This window comes from Typopeltis vanoorti, chromosome 3 (genome assembly GCF_054136105.1).
Source record: "Typopeltis vanoorti isolate ZY-2024b chromosome 3, IOZ_Tvanoo_1.0, whole genome shotgun sequence".
Lineage (NCBI taxonomy): Eukaryota > Metazoa > Arthropoda > Arachnida > Uropygi > Thelyphonidae > Typopeltis > Typopeltis vanoorti.
The window spans coordinates 35,487,807-35,505,301 of NC_143551.1; the positions used below are offsets into that span (position 1 = coordinate 35,487,807).

Sequence of the window (17,495 nt, forward strand, 5' to 3'; positions counted from 1 at the left end):
CTCTCCACTATATCAGAATCACCATGGAAATCAGGAGACCAAATCTGCATGCAGTAGTTCAAGTGAGTTCTTATCACGGTTTGTAAAGAGGCAAAATGACTGCCTTATCTTTACATGTCAAGGTTCATTTCAACATTACAATGTTCCTCTGGTCCTTGAACTTCAACTTCCTGGCTACTAAAACTCCAAGATCCTTAAGCTGATCAGTTTCTTCTAGCATAATCCCACCAATATCATATCACATTGGATATCTCATCACACCAAAGTGCATGACTTGACATTTACTAACATTGAACTGATAGCCATTTTCACATGCCCACAATTCCAGCCTATTCAAATCATTCTGCAAGTACTGCATATTAGTCACATTCATGATTACCTTGCCTATCTTTGCATAATCAGTAAATATCTATATGTCACCTGTCAAATCTTTTCCAATGTCATTAATGTATAGATTGAATAATAATGGACCAAGGACTGATCCTTATGGTACACCACTGGTTACTTTAGATCTTGCAGACTCACATCTTCCATATACCACTTTGTGATATCTATCAGTCAGTATCCTCTTATCCAAACCAGTATTTTACATGGGTGTCCACAAGATAAGGACAAACTACATTTTTACCTGTATACAAAAAAATTTTCATGACTACAGTCAAACGTGGACATAAATTTATTGCCAGCATACTAATAAATTACATTACACAATAAATGTGTTATACATTTCATACAAATTAAATTGCAATACTTTTTTTGGCAAAAGTTTCAAATTTCCTAAGGATGTAGTTAAGGAATTAATGTACAATGCTTACAGAAAACTATGTGAAGAGACATTTCAGTATGGAATATGAACACCCCAAACTGCGATGCAGTTCTCACAATGTCATACTATGCTTAGCACCAAGAGATTCAGAATTCTTGAGGCAAACTGGCCCACTTCTCCTTCAGATCAAGGATAAGGCCTTGTTTGTTTTCTGGAGGGGAATTTTGTGTAATATCTTCCTATTGCATCCCAACCATGTTAATCGAATTGAGTGGCCAGCATGCTGGCCACTCAATTTGATTAATATCCTTAGTCTCCACAGCTTGTGTACGATGTGATGTTGCATTGTCATCCATAAAAATGAATTGTTCACAAGTCAGTGTCCCTTTTTACAGCGGTTGTAGCTTAGCATCCTTTAAGCATAATGCCTTTCCACACCTTTCCACACCCAGCATCGCTGTATCTATCTCTTTCAAGAACATTCTCTTGATGGTAAGCAGTATCGCTTTCATGTCAGATCAAGTGCCATCTAGAATTTGAGGAAAGACTAAAATGTCTCTCATTTGTAAAAAGTACATTAGCATATTGGTGTCTTGGCTAATTTTTATGGACGCAACACCACTGAAAACATTCTCTATGATGAGCTACAGATAAAGAGATGCAGACTACAGGCCTTTGGGTATATAAGTCTGCTTATCACAGGTGTGTTGCAACAGTTTATTAAGGATATCTGCATACTTGTGCTTGAATGGAGCAGACTTGCAAGCTGACCTGCTGTGCTGTGTTGATTACATTTTGCTATGATAACCAAAAATTTGTCTTCATGCTCCATGGTAGAGTGAAGGCGACCTCTTAGCAAACATCTGCAACATATTCCATTGGTTTGAAACACTACCCATAGCCTGGATACAATGCTATGGGAGATTCCAAACTCGCTGACAATATCAGTAATTCTGCAGCCTTCAAGCTTTCCAATAATTCTTCCCTGTATTTAATCATCTAGGTGTCTTTCAGACATCACAAGACATCCAAGTTTGCAACTTTAATATTTCATGAAAAGAGTTTCCTTCAAACACAATTTGCTTAGTGCAGCCGTTTGCCTTTTATCCTGTTGAGTGTTACCATGTAACCCCTTTGCATGCAATTTAGAAATTTGAATATGTATGCCCGCTTTCTAAATTGTCAGCTTATACAAATTGCTATAAGCTGATTCGTCTGAATTGGCATTTGTAATCTTCAGAAATAGTGTTCGGCCTTAGGTTTAGAACACAACTGTATAATCCAATCCAACATTCACCAGTTTATACAATAGCCATCCATGCTGCATTGTCATAGCAACACCCAAAAGTATTATGGTGAATCCATTCCCCTTGTTTAATTTAACAGTAACACTATTACAGAATGTGAGCAAGCTGCTTAAACATGATCTTCCCTTAGCAGTTGTTCATTACAAAATAGAGATTTTATGGTAACTCATTTCTGAATGCAAGACCTAACCAACTTTTCCAAAATCTTCAGCACCACTCCTGAGCTACTGATAGGTCTTGAAAGTTATTCACTTAAAATTATGCTATAAATTAAAGATGCCAAGAAATCATATTCTTGGTTTCATCCTTTATCCAAGTGAGCAAAGTTTCCATGTGAAGTAACTTCACGACTTGTTGTATATAGAGGCTAATGACTTCACATCAATTGCCTTAGTATCCCATAATGCCATGCACATATCCTTATGGACATGTATAAAGCTAAGCATTATGGGAAGGGCTCCCCTACCCAGACTAGCTTCACTCTATAAGTGAAGGGAAGTCTTCAAAATCTCAGGCAATCTCTCAGATCACTCTAAACTCAGTGCAGTGACATAAAGGATAATTTTACTCAGTGGTGGTCTCACTCAGTTACAGGCCCACCCTGCCATGGCAAGGAACTGTCAGTGGGGGCTCAAGGGCAGGCTCGCTCCCCCCACCAAGCAGAACCATAAACTCAGCAGTGGCAACACTCAGAGACAAGCAAAAACCTGCCACCAAACAAAACCACTTATATCTCAGCATGACGACCACATCAATGCTAAAGCACATCAATGTGAGCCAGACCCAGAGGTGATACCAAGGTTGAAGTAATGCTGAAGTCATATTTTTATATACAAGTCACTAAAAGGTGTCACACTTTATTACTAAAATACTCTAGATTAGAGATAGATGTTGAAAGTTTTTTCCCACTTGGAAAAAGTGTACACTTTATCCAAGCGTACACTTTCACTTTTTCCAGTATATGCTTGGATAAAGGATGAAACCAAGAATATAATTTACGGTGATAGGTCATTATTGGAAGTTTTTTCCTCCTCAGGGTCTGGCTCCCGCTGACAAGACCTCAATAAAGGTCGAAACTGGTCTGGGTAGTGGCCCTTCCCTTAATGCATAGCATTACACATGTCTGCAAGGAGATACTAAGACAAGGAGTGATGAGAGATTGGTCCACCTTTACTACGAGTTGCCTCAGTCCTGAAGATACTTCAGGTGCAAACTTTGTTTGCTTACACTTGGATAAAGGATTAAACTAAATTTATTACAGTCTAACCAAGTGAGAAAAAGAAAACTTCCATCATCTTTCTCTAAATCCAGAATAATTTAGTAATAAGGTGAGACACCTTTTGGCTACTTGTATAGGTAAATATGACTTCTCCATTGCTTCCACCTTGGTATCACTACCTCCAGGTATGGTTCCCACTGACAAGACCTCAATAAAGATCGAAACTGGTTGGAAGCTTGGGTGATGAATGGCAATGCTTCATAGCCCATGAAGTTTTAACTGAGGCTCAGCTGTTGCTGTCACCCAGTTCCTGGGGGGGGGGGGGGTGTAATGAATGGCAATGCTGTAGCCCATGAAGTTAACTGAGGCAGGGCTGGTGCTGTTAACCCTCAGATGACATATGAGCGGCTCTGCTTGGTTGTGATGTGAGCCTGCCATGGGGTAGAGCTAACGCTGAGAGTTCTCAGTGGCAGGGTGAGCCTGTTCATGAGGGGAACAATGCTGAGTTTTTGGAGTTTAACCTGTACTTAAACATTCAATACAGGTTGAAATGGGTCTGGGTAGTGGCCCTTCCCTTAATGCATAGTATTACACATGTCCACAAGGAGATGTGCTTTGCATTATGGGAGACACTAAGACAAGGAGTGATGAGAGCTTGGTCCACCTTTACCACAAGTTGCCTCAGTCCTGAAGATACTTCAGGTACAAACTTTGTTTGCTTATTCTTGGATAAAGGATTAAACTAAATGTATGATAGGTCATTAGTTGGCTACATCAGTCTTTGTACCCTCCTTGTGGTGCAAAGACATCATGCTGGCATCTGTATACTCATTAAGGAAGCACTAAAACATTTCAATGAACAGTAGTTACTAACATTTGTACAGTACCCCTCATATGTCACCTGAAATCATTCACTAGCAAAGCACTCACAATTGACTCTGGCAATCTGTTCCACTCATTTACCACTTTCCAAGCAAAAAATTTAGACCTCTCATGTTACTTACCACATCTTGCTCATTTCCAAGGATGGCCCTTAGTTCTCCCCTTGTTAGTCATGTACGGAAAAATTTCCTGTTTCAATCATATAATAACCTTTAAGTAACTTATATGTATCTATCATACTTCCCTTTTTTACCTATAACTAATTTCTGTAACCCACAAATGTTCAACATGTTCTCATAAGAAGCATTCCAGTTACTTTCATTAACATAGTAGAATGATTTTAAGGAATGCCGATGGTAGAGAGGTAACCGAATCAGTAGAAATAGTAGAATTACTAAGTAAACATTTTGCAAGAGTATATCATCCAGGTGATGATATTGCAGGAATGAGAGAGCCAAAGGCTTATATGGGAACTGAGGTAAATGAAATGGAGGTGCATAGCATATTACAGAACCTTAATGTAAATACAGCTGTGGGATTGGATGGTATATCAGCTCAAGTTTCATGGGCACCGAGAATTCAAATGAATTCTCAGTGACCATGACCATATTGTTTAATCAAGTCTCAACTCTGGGTTAGTCCCAAGGGGTTGGAAAGAGGGGAAAATAGTTCCATTGCATAAAGGAGGCTCCAAGACTGATGTAACAAATTACCGACCAATCAGCATATCAGGAGTTGTTATCAAAAGTATTGGAGAAGTTGGTCAAGAGCAAAATACAGGAATGGATAGATTGAAATGGGATACTGCATGATTTTACAAAGGGTAGGTCATGCCTCAGTAACTTGCTCACATTTTATAATACAGTGACAGCTAAGTTGGATAAAGGTAACGGGTTTACAATGATACTGCTGAACTTTCCAAAGGCCTTTGACAGGATACCACATGGAATTCTAATCAGTAAACTGCAGCACATGGGGATGGATATAGGGTTGGTGAGATTGATAAGAGGGTGGTTGATGGAGAAATATCAGAGAATAGTTTATTCAGTAGTAGAGTCCAAAAGAAGGACTGTGACTAGTGACATGCCTCAGGGTTCTGTTCTTGGACCACTACTGTTTAACCTTATAGGAAAGGATCTCAGATGAACTGTTCAGTTATTTGACGATAATGCAAAGTTGGGTAGAGCAATAGTTAATACAGATGATGTCAAAATTTTGCAGGATGATTTGGATGGATTGGCACACTGGGCAAAGGAGAATGAATACCAGTTTAATGTGGCAAAGTGTAAGGTTATGTATTTTTGGGTGAAAAGATTACCAGCTTTATACCACATTATATACCAGTCTGGGTAGTGACCCTTCCCATAATGCATAGCATTATACATATCCTTAAGGATATGTGCTTTGCATTATGGTGGAATACTAAGGCAAGTGATGTGAATTCATAAGCTTCTATATATGAGTTGCCCCAGTCCTAAAAATAGTTTAGGTGCAAACTTGTTTGCTTACACTTGGACAATGATTAAATCAAGTATATAATTTCTTGGTATTTTTAATTTATAATGAAACCAAGCAGAAAAACTCCAACAACTGTATACCACATTAGTAGAAATGTACTCCAGGAAATGACGAAGACAGAGACTTGGGAGTGTTAGTGGATAGGGAGTTAAAGTTTAGAGAGCGCATAGTAAAAGTGGCTAAAGCAGCTCATCAGATCACTTGGTTACTGAAGAATACTTTATAAGCAGAGACAGGCTGGTTATTGTTCCTCTTTATTGAGTCTTTAGAAGATCCCATCTTGACTACTGCATGCAGATCTGGGTGCCAGGGTTTCTTGATGATGATGAGGAGGAGAGAATCCAGAGGCAAGGGACCTAGATGGTAGTAGTCTATGGAATGAACCGTATGAGAAAGGTTGAAGATTTGTGAGTTACAGAAACTGGTTGATAGGCACAAAAGGGGTTTATAAGATTAATTCCGAGTTAAATTTTCAGAACAGGTGTGTTGGTGGGAGAACTAGGGGTCATCCATGGAAACTGGACAAGAGTGTGGTTAGCAAGGGTGTTAGAACTAGGTTTTTTACTTGGAGGTTGGTGAATGAGTGGAATAAGCTGCCAGAGTCTGTTGTGGGTGCCATGACTGTGAATGTGTTCAAAGCAAAGTATGATAGATACTATTCAAATGTTGGATTGCTCTTCACATGATGTTTAGGGCCTCCCTCAATGAGTCTAAGGACTCTTGAAGTTGTCCATAATAATAATAATAATAATAATAATAATAATAATAATAATAATCTTGGTCACTAGCCTCTACATTCTCTCTTTCTCTCTCTCTCTCTCTCTCTCTCTCTCTCTCTCTTTCTCTCTCTCTCCACTTCTTCCTCATCTGCCAAGAAACCTAGGCAACCAGATTACTAGAAATATTATGCTATATTTTCAATATGTAAAACTGTATACCACACAAAGAAAGTTCAGTTGCGTTATTTTTGTTTCTTTTTTTTTAAACAAATTCTAAATATTACTACTTCTATTGTTGCTGGTTGCTATTTCTGAAATACGTCTTATTATTATTATTATTATTATTATTACCCAAGACCTCATTGGAGTCAAAGACTCATCTGGGAGGTCCTTTTATCACACACACACATCTCATCATACTGTGTCTTAAACACACTCAAACTCCTTGCAGACACCACAATCTCAGACAAGGCATTCCAATCATTCACAACTCTGCACGAAAAAAACCTGCCTCTCACTCTCCTACTCAACCCTCTTTATACAGTTTCCAGGGATGACCTCTGGTTCTCCCCTGATCTCCTGCTATTCTCTGTAGAACTTCTCCACCATTGATCTTATAACAACCCCTTACCAACTTGTAGGTCTCTATCATATCTCCCCTCTTCCTTCTCTCCACCAGACTCTGCAAATTACATCTTCTCAATCTTTCCTCATACTCAACATTCCAGAGGTCAGACACTACCTTAGTCAGTCGCCTTTGGACCCTTTCCAACATCTCTTCATCCTTCTGAAAACCCGGTGACCAAATCTGGGCACAATAGTCCATGTGTGGCCTAATCAAAGCCTCATACAATGGAACAAGACTCTCCCTACTTCTACATGTCATTGTCCTCTGCATCATTCCCAGAAGTCTTTGTGTTGTCTTCACAATTTGACGATGTGTCCCCTAAATTTTCGATAATTATCCACTATCACCCCCAGATCTCTTATTTCCTCTACCTCCAACAATATATTCTCACCAAGCATAAATTCTGCATCCCATCTTTGTTTTCCAAATTGTAAACCTTACATTTTGCAACACTGAACTCACATTCCCATTTGCTTGCTCAATCACTCAATTTATTCAAGTCTTCTTGCAAGGGCACAACATCTTCACTACTCTTTATGGTTCGTACCAACTTTGCATCATCTGCAAACAACTGAATATTTCCATCCAAATTTTCGCCAATATCATTAATATACAAGTTAAATAGTAATGGCCCTAAAACAGACCCCTGAGGCACTCCACTAGTGACTTTCCTTTTCCTGGATATCGCACCCCCATACACAACTTGTTGATACCTATCAGATAACTTGTCTCCAATCGAATGCACTAATCTAATATCCAACCCCATCTGCTCTAGTTTGACTGTCAACTTATCATGAGGTACTCTATCAAAAGCCTTTGTGAAATCCAAGTATATTACTGTGTATCCTTCTCCTCTGTCCAAGGAAGAAGTCAATTTATTGTAATAAGTAAGTGGATTACTAAAACATGACCTCCCTTTATCAAATCTTAAGCATCACATGCTTAATCTTTTTATTCATCTATCTCACAGCTACCTTATTTAACCTTCTCACCCTTGGAATACATTTAGACATTACATCTGCTAGACAGTTTTTGAAAATACCCCAAGCTGCATTGATCTCTTTTCCAGCTAACTCCTCATTCCATGCTACACCCACAAGCTGTCTCCTGAGCTCTTCATAATCACCCTTCTTGTAGTTCCACATATACCCTTTTCTCACAGGGATCCTTGCACTGCTGGCAACCACCCAGGTAATCACCTCATGGTCACTTTCACCAATTGGTGGATGATTTGACACCTCATTTATAATTACATCCGCTGATGAGATGACCAAATCCAAAACCCTTAATCCTCGTGTGCCCTCTGTTACATACTATCTGAGGTAGTTATCCCTCAAAAACTCAAGAAACTCATTTTCTTTACTTCCAGTTGCTATCTCTTCATTCCAGTCTATATTGCCATAATTAAAATTACCCATAATGATCACCCTTTTCTTATTTGCTTGGCTAATTTGACTATACATTTCACTATCACCACCATCCACATTACCAGGTCTATTACACCATCCCACCAAGTATTTGATTCTATTCACCTCTATCTCACACCATACTGCCTCAAAATCACTGGCCCTATTTCCCTCTTGCATCTCTACCTTGTATGGACATAACTCTTTCTCTATCATCAATAGCACTCCCCCTCCGTTTTTACCCCTTCTATCCTCATGAAACATATCATACCCTTCCATCTCCATTCCTGTCAGGATGTCGTCCTCATCTAACCATGTCTCACTAATTCTGACAATCTTTGGATGAACAGAAGCAATTAGTGCAACCATTTCATCCGCCTTGTTTCTTATACTTCTAGCATTGGTATACAAACACAACAGCTCGTTTCTGGATCTACAGCTAGTTCCATCTGTTTCCTCTTGATCCCTGGTCATCCCATTTCTTTCCTGCCTACACATGCTCTCACCTCCTCTTGGAGCATCCACCTTTCTCACTCTGTGTATACCCCTGTCCACCCTGAGCCTCCCCATTTCCCTGCTCCTCTTGCACACCCATTCTCTCATTTTCTATACTCATACCACTCACTTCCCCATTCATATCCACTTCTTCAATCTCTCCTGTCTTACTCTCCTGCTCTTCCACATCACTCCCCTCTCGATCTGATTCATTCTCTCTATTCACTTCTCTACCTTCCAGCAGCAGTCTCTCCAAGCGACTCCCACCATAACCACTCAAATGCAGTCCATCGCTCCCATACAGCTCACTTTGTCCTTCAAACTCATTCCACACATTAACAAACTGTACTCCCATCTCCTCACACATTTCAGCCAGAATATCATTCATAATCCTTGCTCTCCGCCTCATTTCACCACAGTCATACCTAGGCAACACACTGACTACCCTTCCTGTCGCACTATTCTCTTTTATCTTTCCAAGCAGCCTCCTGATATTCATTCTGACATGCTCTTTGTTCTCTCTCAAATCATTTGTACATTAATACTATTAACTATTTTGCTCGCTCCCGCCTCATATCCAATGCCTCAATCACTCTACTCATTTTACCGCCTGGAAAACATACCTTGTGCATTTTATCCTCTAGCACACCTTAAATAATGGAGTTGCCATACAACGCCACTCGCTCATCTTTCATTAACTCTTTCATGCCATCATGATTTATTTTAATAGTTTTGACCTGAATTCTCTTAATTTCATCCCGCATCCATTTCATTTCTTGCCTCATCCAATCCAATTCACCTTCTGAATCTCGTGACACATTCTCTCTATCATTAAATCTTTCTAACTTTCTAACTCTCAATCCCCTCTTCTCACTTTCCTTCTCATTCATCCTTCTTTGTTTCCGTACTTTCGGTCCAACAATGCAGTATTCATGCCAAACATGATTTCTTTATTTATAGTGATCAGTTTCACTTTTATTATTGAAAAATTCTAAATTATTTGATACAATTATCTTGAAAAAAATTACTGCTATTGCTGCTGCTGCTGCTAGCTCTTGCTCGCCATCTCACAAATGAATTGTGTATTGGATATACTTTCTAATATTCCTTTCTGCCCAGTAACAAGTCAAGTTGTAGACTAATTGAGATTACTATCCCCCCCCCCCCAAGTGGGAACCAGATCAAAAGAATATGCCCAGCAGGCAGCACACAAAAGTGCCTCATACAATAACTGAATATTTTACAGGCAGAAATTCCTTGCTTTGTTTTTCCATCTTTCTGATTGATTAGTAGACATTCGTATTATTCTGATATTGCATTTGTAGGATGACAGTGTTTTTAAATATTAATTTCCCTTATTACCCAATATCACATAACTTCCTGATTTATAATAATGAGGAAATAATATGTATATTTTCTTATTTATAATTTGCTAATTTGTAATTATTAAAACTTAGTTTCTGTGCCGAAAAATTAAACGTTATGTGGAACAATTATTATGGGAAAATCACGAATTAAAAAAAAGTGTACCTCTGTTTCATAACAGTTTTCTGGTGTGTGGTAGGGTTGCAGAGGGATATGGGGGGGGGGTTTAAAACTATCAAAGTCGAAATAAAGTTCAATTCTATTGTGAAAATATGACATTTCACATATGATGCATGCACATATACATGTTTTTTATCAGAGAATATATGCAAAAGTATAGCTTACTTTAAAATTGGAGAAAAATATATACACTAGCAGAAAATATATATATATCAATTTAAATAATAATCATATATTTCATTTTATAAAGACCGATTATAAAGGAAAACCAAAAAGGTGAAAGAGCAAAGAACAGTAGATTATGATATTTTGAAAAAACTTAGTGATATCATATGACAAAATTAGCACAAAAACATTAAACATTGGTTCTCCAAGGTAATGCAATATTTAAGTGAAGAAAGTATGCAAGGATTTATATTTTGTCCTAGAATTATAAACTGTACAATAAAAAGAGAAAATAAAAATAATTTCTATATTTTTGTCTCTCTAATATTACTAACAGTCAAGTTGCCCAGCATAAAACAAGGAACTGCATTTCTTGTTATAGAGAACTGAGACTTAGCTTCCCAAGATAATCTGTTTAAGTGTTCTCTACAGTGTGAAGGATTATTGCACCTTCTAAAGGACAGAACAGCCAAATTGCACTTCTTATCCATGTTCTTTCAACAGCTGGACATATATATATATATTCTGGCCGGTTGGAGGGTTAAAATGACAGCCATTCTCTTTTGTCCATACTGCCAATCTGTTTACATCACTATGCAACATCTCTATATCATATTTATTAACTATTGCTCTGCCCAGTTTTCCATCATAAGCAAACAACTGAATATTTCCCCTGAGATCATTTTCTATATCATTAATGTACAAATTAAATAACATGGTCCAAGTACAGAGTCCTATGGCACACTCCTAGTCACAGGCATCTTCTCCTGGACCCTACTCACTTATAAACTGCTTTCTGATGCTTTTTATTTGTTATCCTTTTGTCCACATCACAAATTAAATAGCTTCATATCCATCCCCATTTTCTTCAATTTAGATAAGAGTTCCATGTAGTATCCTACAAAAAATGCCTTTGCAAAGTAAGTTCAGAAGTGTCATCATATACTTTGATCCATCTCAACTGTCACTATATTATAAAATGTTAGTAAATTATTGTGGCATGACCTATCCTTTACAAAATTATGCCTCCCCCCATATTTTTATCCATCTGTTTCTGAATTCTGTCTTTGACAACTTTTCCAATAGTGGAATGGTGGTCAGCATACCTTGACCACCATTCCTGAGTTTATGATCAGAGATAATTTGCTACCCTAATATTGGATTCTCCTTTCTGCAATGGAACAGGTTTTCCCCCTCTTTCCATTCCCTTGGAACCCTCTCTGAGCTGAGACTTTAATTAAAAAATGTAGTCAAAGGCATTATCTGTTCATTAGTACATCCTCACAATACACAAGCTGATATACCAACTAATCTCATAGCAGTGTTTGCATATCCTATGTACCTTTGTTTCAAGCACTTTCTCCAACTCTAAACACCACATCCATTCAAGTGCAAATCATCAGCCTTATATAAGTCCATTTGTCCATCACTCATTCCACACACAAACTGCATATCATTATTCCTTCAAGATACTAAGTAATTTTATATAAACTTGGATTTTAATCCTGCTTCCCAAGTGAGCAAACAGACAAGTAAGTCAAGTTTGCACCTGCACGTAGTGCATGTTTGAGGCAACTCATGGTAAAGGTGAATTAAACTCTGATCACTTTTCTTAGAATTTTTCCCTTAATGTTAAGCACATCCTCTTGCGGAGATGTATGCTATGCATAAAGGCAATGGTCACTACCCATACCGGTTTCGACCCTTATTGAGGGAGCCAGACCTGACAATGCTAAGGTCTGGCTCCCTCAATAAAGGTCGATAAATAAAATCTGAGGATGAGAGATATAATGTTGTGTCAGAAAAAGTGCCAATTCACTTTTAATGAGTCATCCTATTTCCGACCCAACATAAGGTAACGTTAAAAACCATGGATATGGACATGCTTATGCCTCCAGAAGAAAATGTGCATTTTTGTAACTCAGAACTATGTCTAAACATTTTTCTAGTAGATATTAAGTGAATTTGAGTAACCCATAATTTAAATAGATAATGTTTGTGGATTATTTAACAAAGGAAAATTATGTATAATGCCGAAAGATGTATATAAGATAATATATGTATTGAGCCATGTCAAAAACAGTTCGGAGCTGCAGTGACCAATCGGCCGCCACTATGTGCATGACGTAGTCACCAAGAGAGGGTGCTCACATTAGCTATATAGGTTTTGGCGCAGAATTCAATTGCTCTCTTATTTTTCTGTTCCTGGTTCCTGATCCAAGTGCTGGATAGCTGTGAAGCTTGCTGCAGCACCCGGCAACAGTCTCCCGTTGCTGTACATGCCGCGTTGACCGTAGCCATAACTGAGGAATGCGGCCAGAGTTCCAGAAAAGAGCCGTTGGTTAGCCATGCCAACATATAAATCAGCGAGGAGGTGAACCTCTTTTGAAAGGAATAGAAGTATGTCGCAGACGCCATAAGAAACATACGGCGAGGAAACCCAGAAGTCTAGTTAAGGAAATTCCAACAACTACCAGAAAAGCAAGAACGATAAGGTGCAAGCTTTCGTATTAAAATTGAATAATAACCAAAGAGGGTATAGGAACCAGAAGGTTAAGGAGCTCCATATAGTCAACTTCCATTTTGTATCTAAAGAACTGTTTTCTTTTGGACAATTCTCTCTACATCTAAAGAGCAAGTGACACCCTAAGCTTAAGCTGAGCTGGGAACCAAGGTTTCGGACTGTTTATGGTGGAAGAAATATTTATATCATTGTGTTAAATTAAAATTTGAATATTAACTGAATTTTGGGGGAGGATAAAGCCTGAGTATAAGAGAAAATATTGTCCCAAGTGAATTTAGCAAGACGGAGTACGTCTGATATGCTCCATACTAAAATTTGTAGAATGTACCTATGTATATGTGTTATTCCTATATATGGGAACTGAGTACTCTGTAAGAATTAACCGAGCCTGAATGTAGTTACACTAAGAAGAGTATGAATTTGCTAGTATAAGATTTTAAACTAAACCTTTTGGATACATTAACTTAAAAAGAGGGGGAAGTTCAGACTCTTTAGAATTGGAATTTTTTTTACTAAAGTGTATATATGTATTTGTCTAAATAAATGTACTTCTTTAATTCAAACCACATGAGTTTGTCATTGTTCTGAGAATTGAGTTACCACTTGTTAAATTTCGGACCATGCATAATTAGGGGGAATCCATTAGCAACTAAGAAAGGGGGACCCCGACTGCAAACCACTTGATCCCTATATTGTTTTCAGTAAGTCTTAAATATTGTGTCAGAATTCAGTTGCCGGCTGGCACAGTCGACTTAAAAGAATATAAATTTGTCGGCAACGGAATAGCTGAGAAAAAGTGAGATAAGTAAATAATAATAACAGGCCCAGTACACGAAGTCATAACAATACCAAGTTAAAAAACTTTCCACATCACATCATTATTCCTGCATAGTCTATGAATCTATGCATTGAATCATTTAACTTACCTCTCTTATAGTGTGGCAATAGACTCACTGTCTTTATCCTCTCATTCTTTTCTTTTGCTACTGTCAGTAACTCTTTTATGTGCTCCCTTAGAACAAACCTTATATAGCAATTTACCAGGAAATTTATTACTAGCTATGGCAACAGGTGGATATTGAATGACAATTGACACCATAAAAACCACCTGACATACTCCCATGCAAACATCTTATTTCTAATAAGAAAATCAACCACATCAGATAAAAACTGTCATTACAGAAATATAAAATTTTATATTTTCGAAATTAAATTATAGAAATATAAAATTTTTATATTTTATATTTATATAAAATTTTATTATTTTCTGTAGGGATTTTCTGTTGATCTATGAAATTATCACATCCAGACTCAATTATTATCTTATTCTTCTGTTTGCTTAATATTTTGGTATATCATTTAAGTAATTATTTTTTATACTACTTTTTGGGTGTCTACAGATATCATTCATCGAGATATCAAAGCTGACAATGTCCTACTAGCTGATAATGGACACACCAAAGTGACAGATTTTGGAATGAGCACAGTGAGTTTAATAATTAATTAATACAACTTAAATAGTTTAAAGAGTCACATAAAATAATAAATAATAAAGTAATAAGAAATATATCACCTTATTTCATCATAGTTGGCTTCTTCCACTGCCACAGCTAAATCTTTTTCTAAAAGGAACAGGGTTTTCAAGATTTTTGGTAATTTCTCACAGTTTTAATTATTATGCAGAATTTATCATCCATATTTACTCATTGCATACCAGAATATGAAAGTATATGTAAGATATTGCCTAAAACCTGGAAACTGCTGCTCATTCTATTCATGAAGAAGACTATTTGTCAAACTGCTCAAGCAAAGATAAGTTTCATTTTCTGTAATATTGACAAAATTATATGTATTTCAATGAAATTTTATTCATTCATGTTGGGTGAGACTACATCTGTAATGTTCAAAGTTTTCCACTTGTTTATACTATAAATAAAAGATGCTAAGAAATTATATTCTTGGCTTAATCCTTTATCCAAGTGTAAGCAAACAAAGTTTGTGCATGAAGTAACTTCAGGACTGGACAACTCGTATACCTAGACTAATGACTTCACACAATTGCCTTAGTATCTCATAATACAAAGCACATATCTTCACAGACATGTTTATCCCAAGACCCCATGGAGTCAAAGACTCATCTAGGAAGGTATTTTGTCATACACACACACGCTCATCATACTGTTCCTTAAACAGACTCAAATTCTCTGCAGACACCACCCTCTCATGCAAGTTATTCCAGTCATTCATAACTCTGTATGCATAAAACCTGCTCATACCCTCCTTATACAGCTTCCAGGGATGACCTCTGGTTCTCCCATGATCTCCAACCATTTTCTGTAAAACCACTCCAACATTGATCCTATAACAACCCCCTTACTAACTTGTAGTTAGTAAGGGGTTGTTATAGGTATGATGTGATGGTCTCTATCACATCACTGATCTTTCTTATATCCACTAGACTCTGTAAATTGTATCTTCTCAGCCTTTCCTGATATTCAACATTCCAGAGATCAGAAATTACCTTAGTCAGTTGCCTTTGGACCCTTTCCAGCATCTCGTCGTTCTTTTGAAAACTACTGTAGGTGACCAAATCTGCGCACTGTAGTCCATGTATGGCATAATCAGAGCCTTATACAATGGAACAAGAATCTCCTTACTTCTACAAGTCAGTGTCCTCTCCATCATTCCCAAAATTCTTTGTGTTTTCCTCATAATTTTTGGCAATGTGTCCCCTAAATTTTAGATATTTATCCACTATCACCATAAGATCCCTTATTTCCTCCACCTCCAACAATATATCCCACTAAGCATAAATTCTACATCCCATCGTTGTTTTCCAAATTTTAAAACCTTACATTTTGCAACATTGACCTTGCATTCCCATTCCTGTGCCATTCACTGAATCTGTTCAAGTCTTCTTGTAAGCCACATCTTCTCTACTCTTCATAGCTCATCCCAACTTTGCATCATTTGTAAGCGACTGAATATCCCTAGCCAAATCTTCGATGATATCATTAACATACAGGTTAAACAGCAATGGACCTAAAACCGATCCCTGAGGCACACCACTAGTGACTTTCCTCTTCCAGGATATTGCTCCCCATACACAACTTGCTTATACCTATCTGACAGCCACTCTCTGATCCAATGCACTAATCTAATATTCAACCCTATCTGCTTTAGTTTGACTATCAATTATCATGTGGTAATTTGTCAAAAGCCTTTGCAAAATTTAAGTATACTATGGTGTATCCCACTCCTCTGTCCAAGAAAGCTATCACCATTTTGTAATAAATATGTAGATTACTAAAACATGACTTCCCTTTAGCAAATCCATGCTGTCTATCAAAGATAATACCATTGTTATAAACCCAATTCTGGATCCTAGTTCTCACCAGCTTTTCAATCACAACACCTGACACACAGATAGGTCTCACAGCCTTATTAACATCAAGTTTGCTCAATTCCCCATATATTCTTGCTCACTTAAAGTCAGTCTATTCTCACCCTCATCAACTGCTCTCAAACTCTCCATGATGTCACATTCACAAGTATGAAACACCTTTATGAACTGCTCATTGAGTGTCTTCACTATATTTTCTGCAGCTGCAGTTGTCCTTATACCATTTTCACCATTCAATGTCATCTTTCCATAATCATTTAAAAAATATTTTTTTAATGTATAATGCTATGCATTATGTGAAGGATCAAGTCAAGAACTACCCAGAGGTGATACCAAGGTTGAAGTAATGCGAAAGTCATATTTCCTTATAAGAGCCTACGTAGCTCAGTCGGTATAGATGATGCCCTTTGGTCAAAAAGACCTAGGTTCAATTCCCATCCATGATATGAGGGACCTTTATCTGGTCCCTCTTTCGACAAAAGGTGAGTTAGCTGGTCTCACCCAGAGGTAGGGGGTTTTTTCACCCGGAAACACGGGTGAAAAAATCCCCCCCTAGAACAGGCAAACCGGTCCCATGAACACACACACACACACACATGGATTACAGTCAGGAATTCTTAAACCCAGCCATAGGCCTGATTTGTGAGCTGTGCTGGTCCCGAGCCTGGATAAAATTAGGGGGATTGAGATTGTACCATTTCTTACACTTGGCAAAAGTGGCTCATGGCCATTGTATTATCATACAAAATAAAAAAAAAATTCCATATACAAGTGGCCAAAAGATGGTACACCTTATTACTAAAGTACTCTGGATTAGAGATAGATGTTCCAAGTTTTTCCACTTGGTTAAACTATAAATTAAAGATGCCAAGAAATTATATTCTTGGTTTAATCCTTGATCCAACTGTAAGCAAAGAA

The 17,495-nt window shown here is 37.6% G+C and overlaps 1 protein-coding gene across 1 annotated transcript in view; it reads left to right on the forward strand.

Moving 5' to 3' along the window:
- The window catches only part of LOC150108044 (protein kinase C iota type-like), a 203,758-nt gene that overhangs the window by 124,834 nt on the left and 61,429 nt on the right, over positions 1-17,495 (forward strand). The window contains exon 7 of the mRNA XM_090415541.1: positions 14,575-14,660. Within this exon, the coding sequence (XP_090271667.1) occupies positions 14,575-14,660 (86 nt within the window). The remainder of the gene's footprint in view (positions 1-14,574; positions 14,661-17,495) is intronic.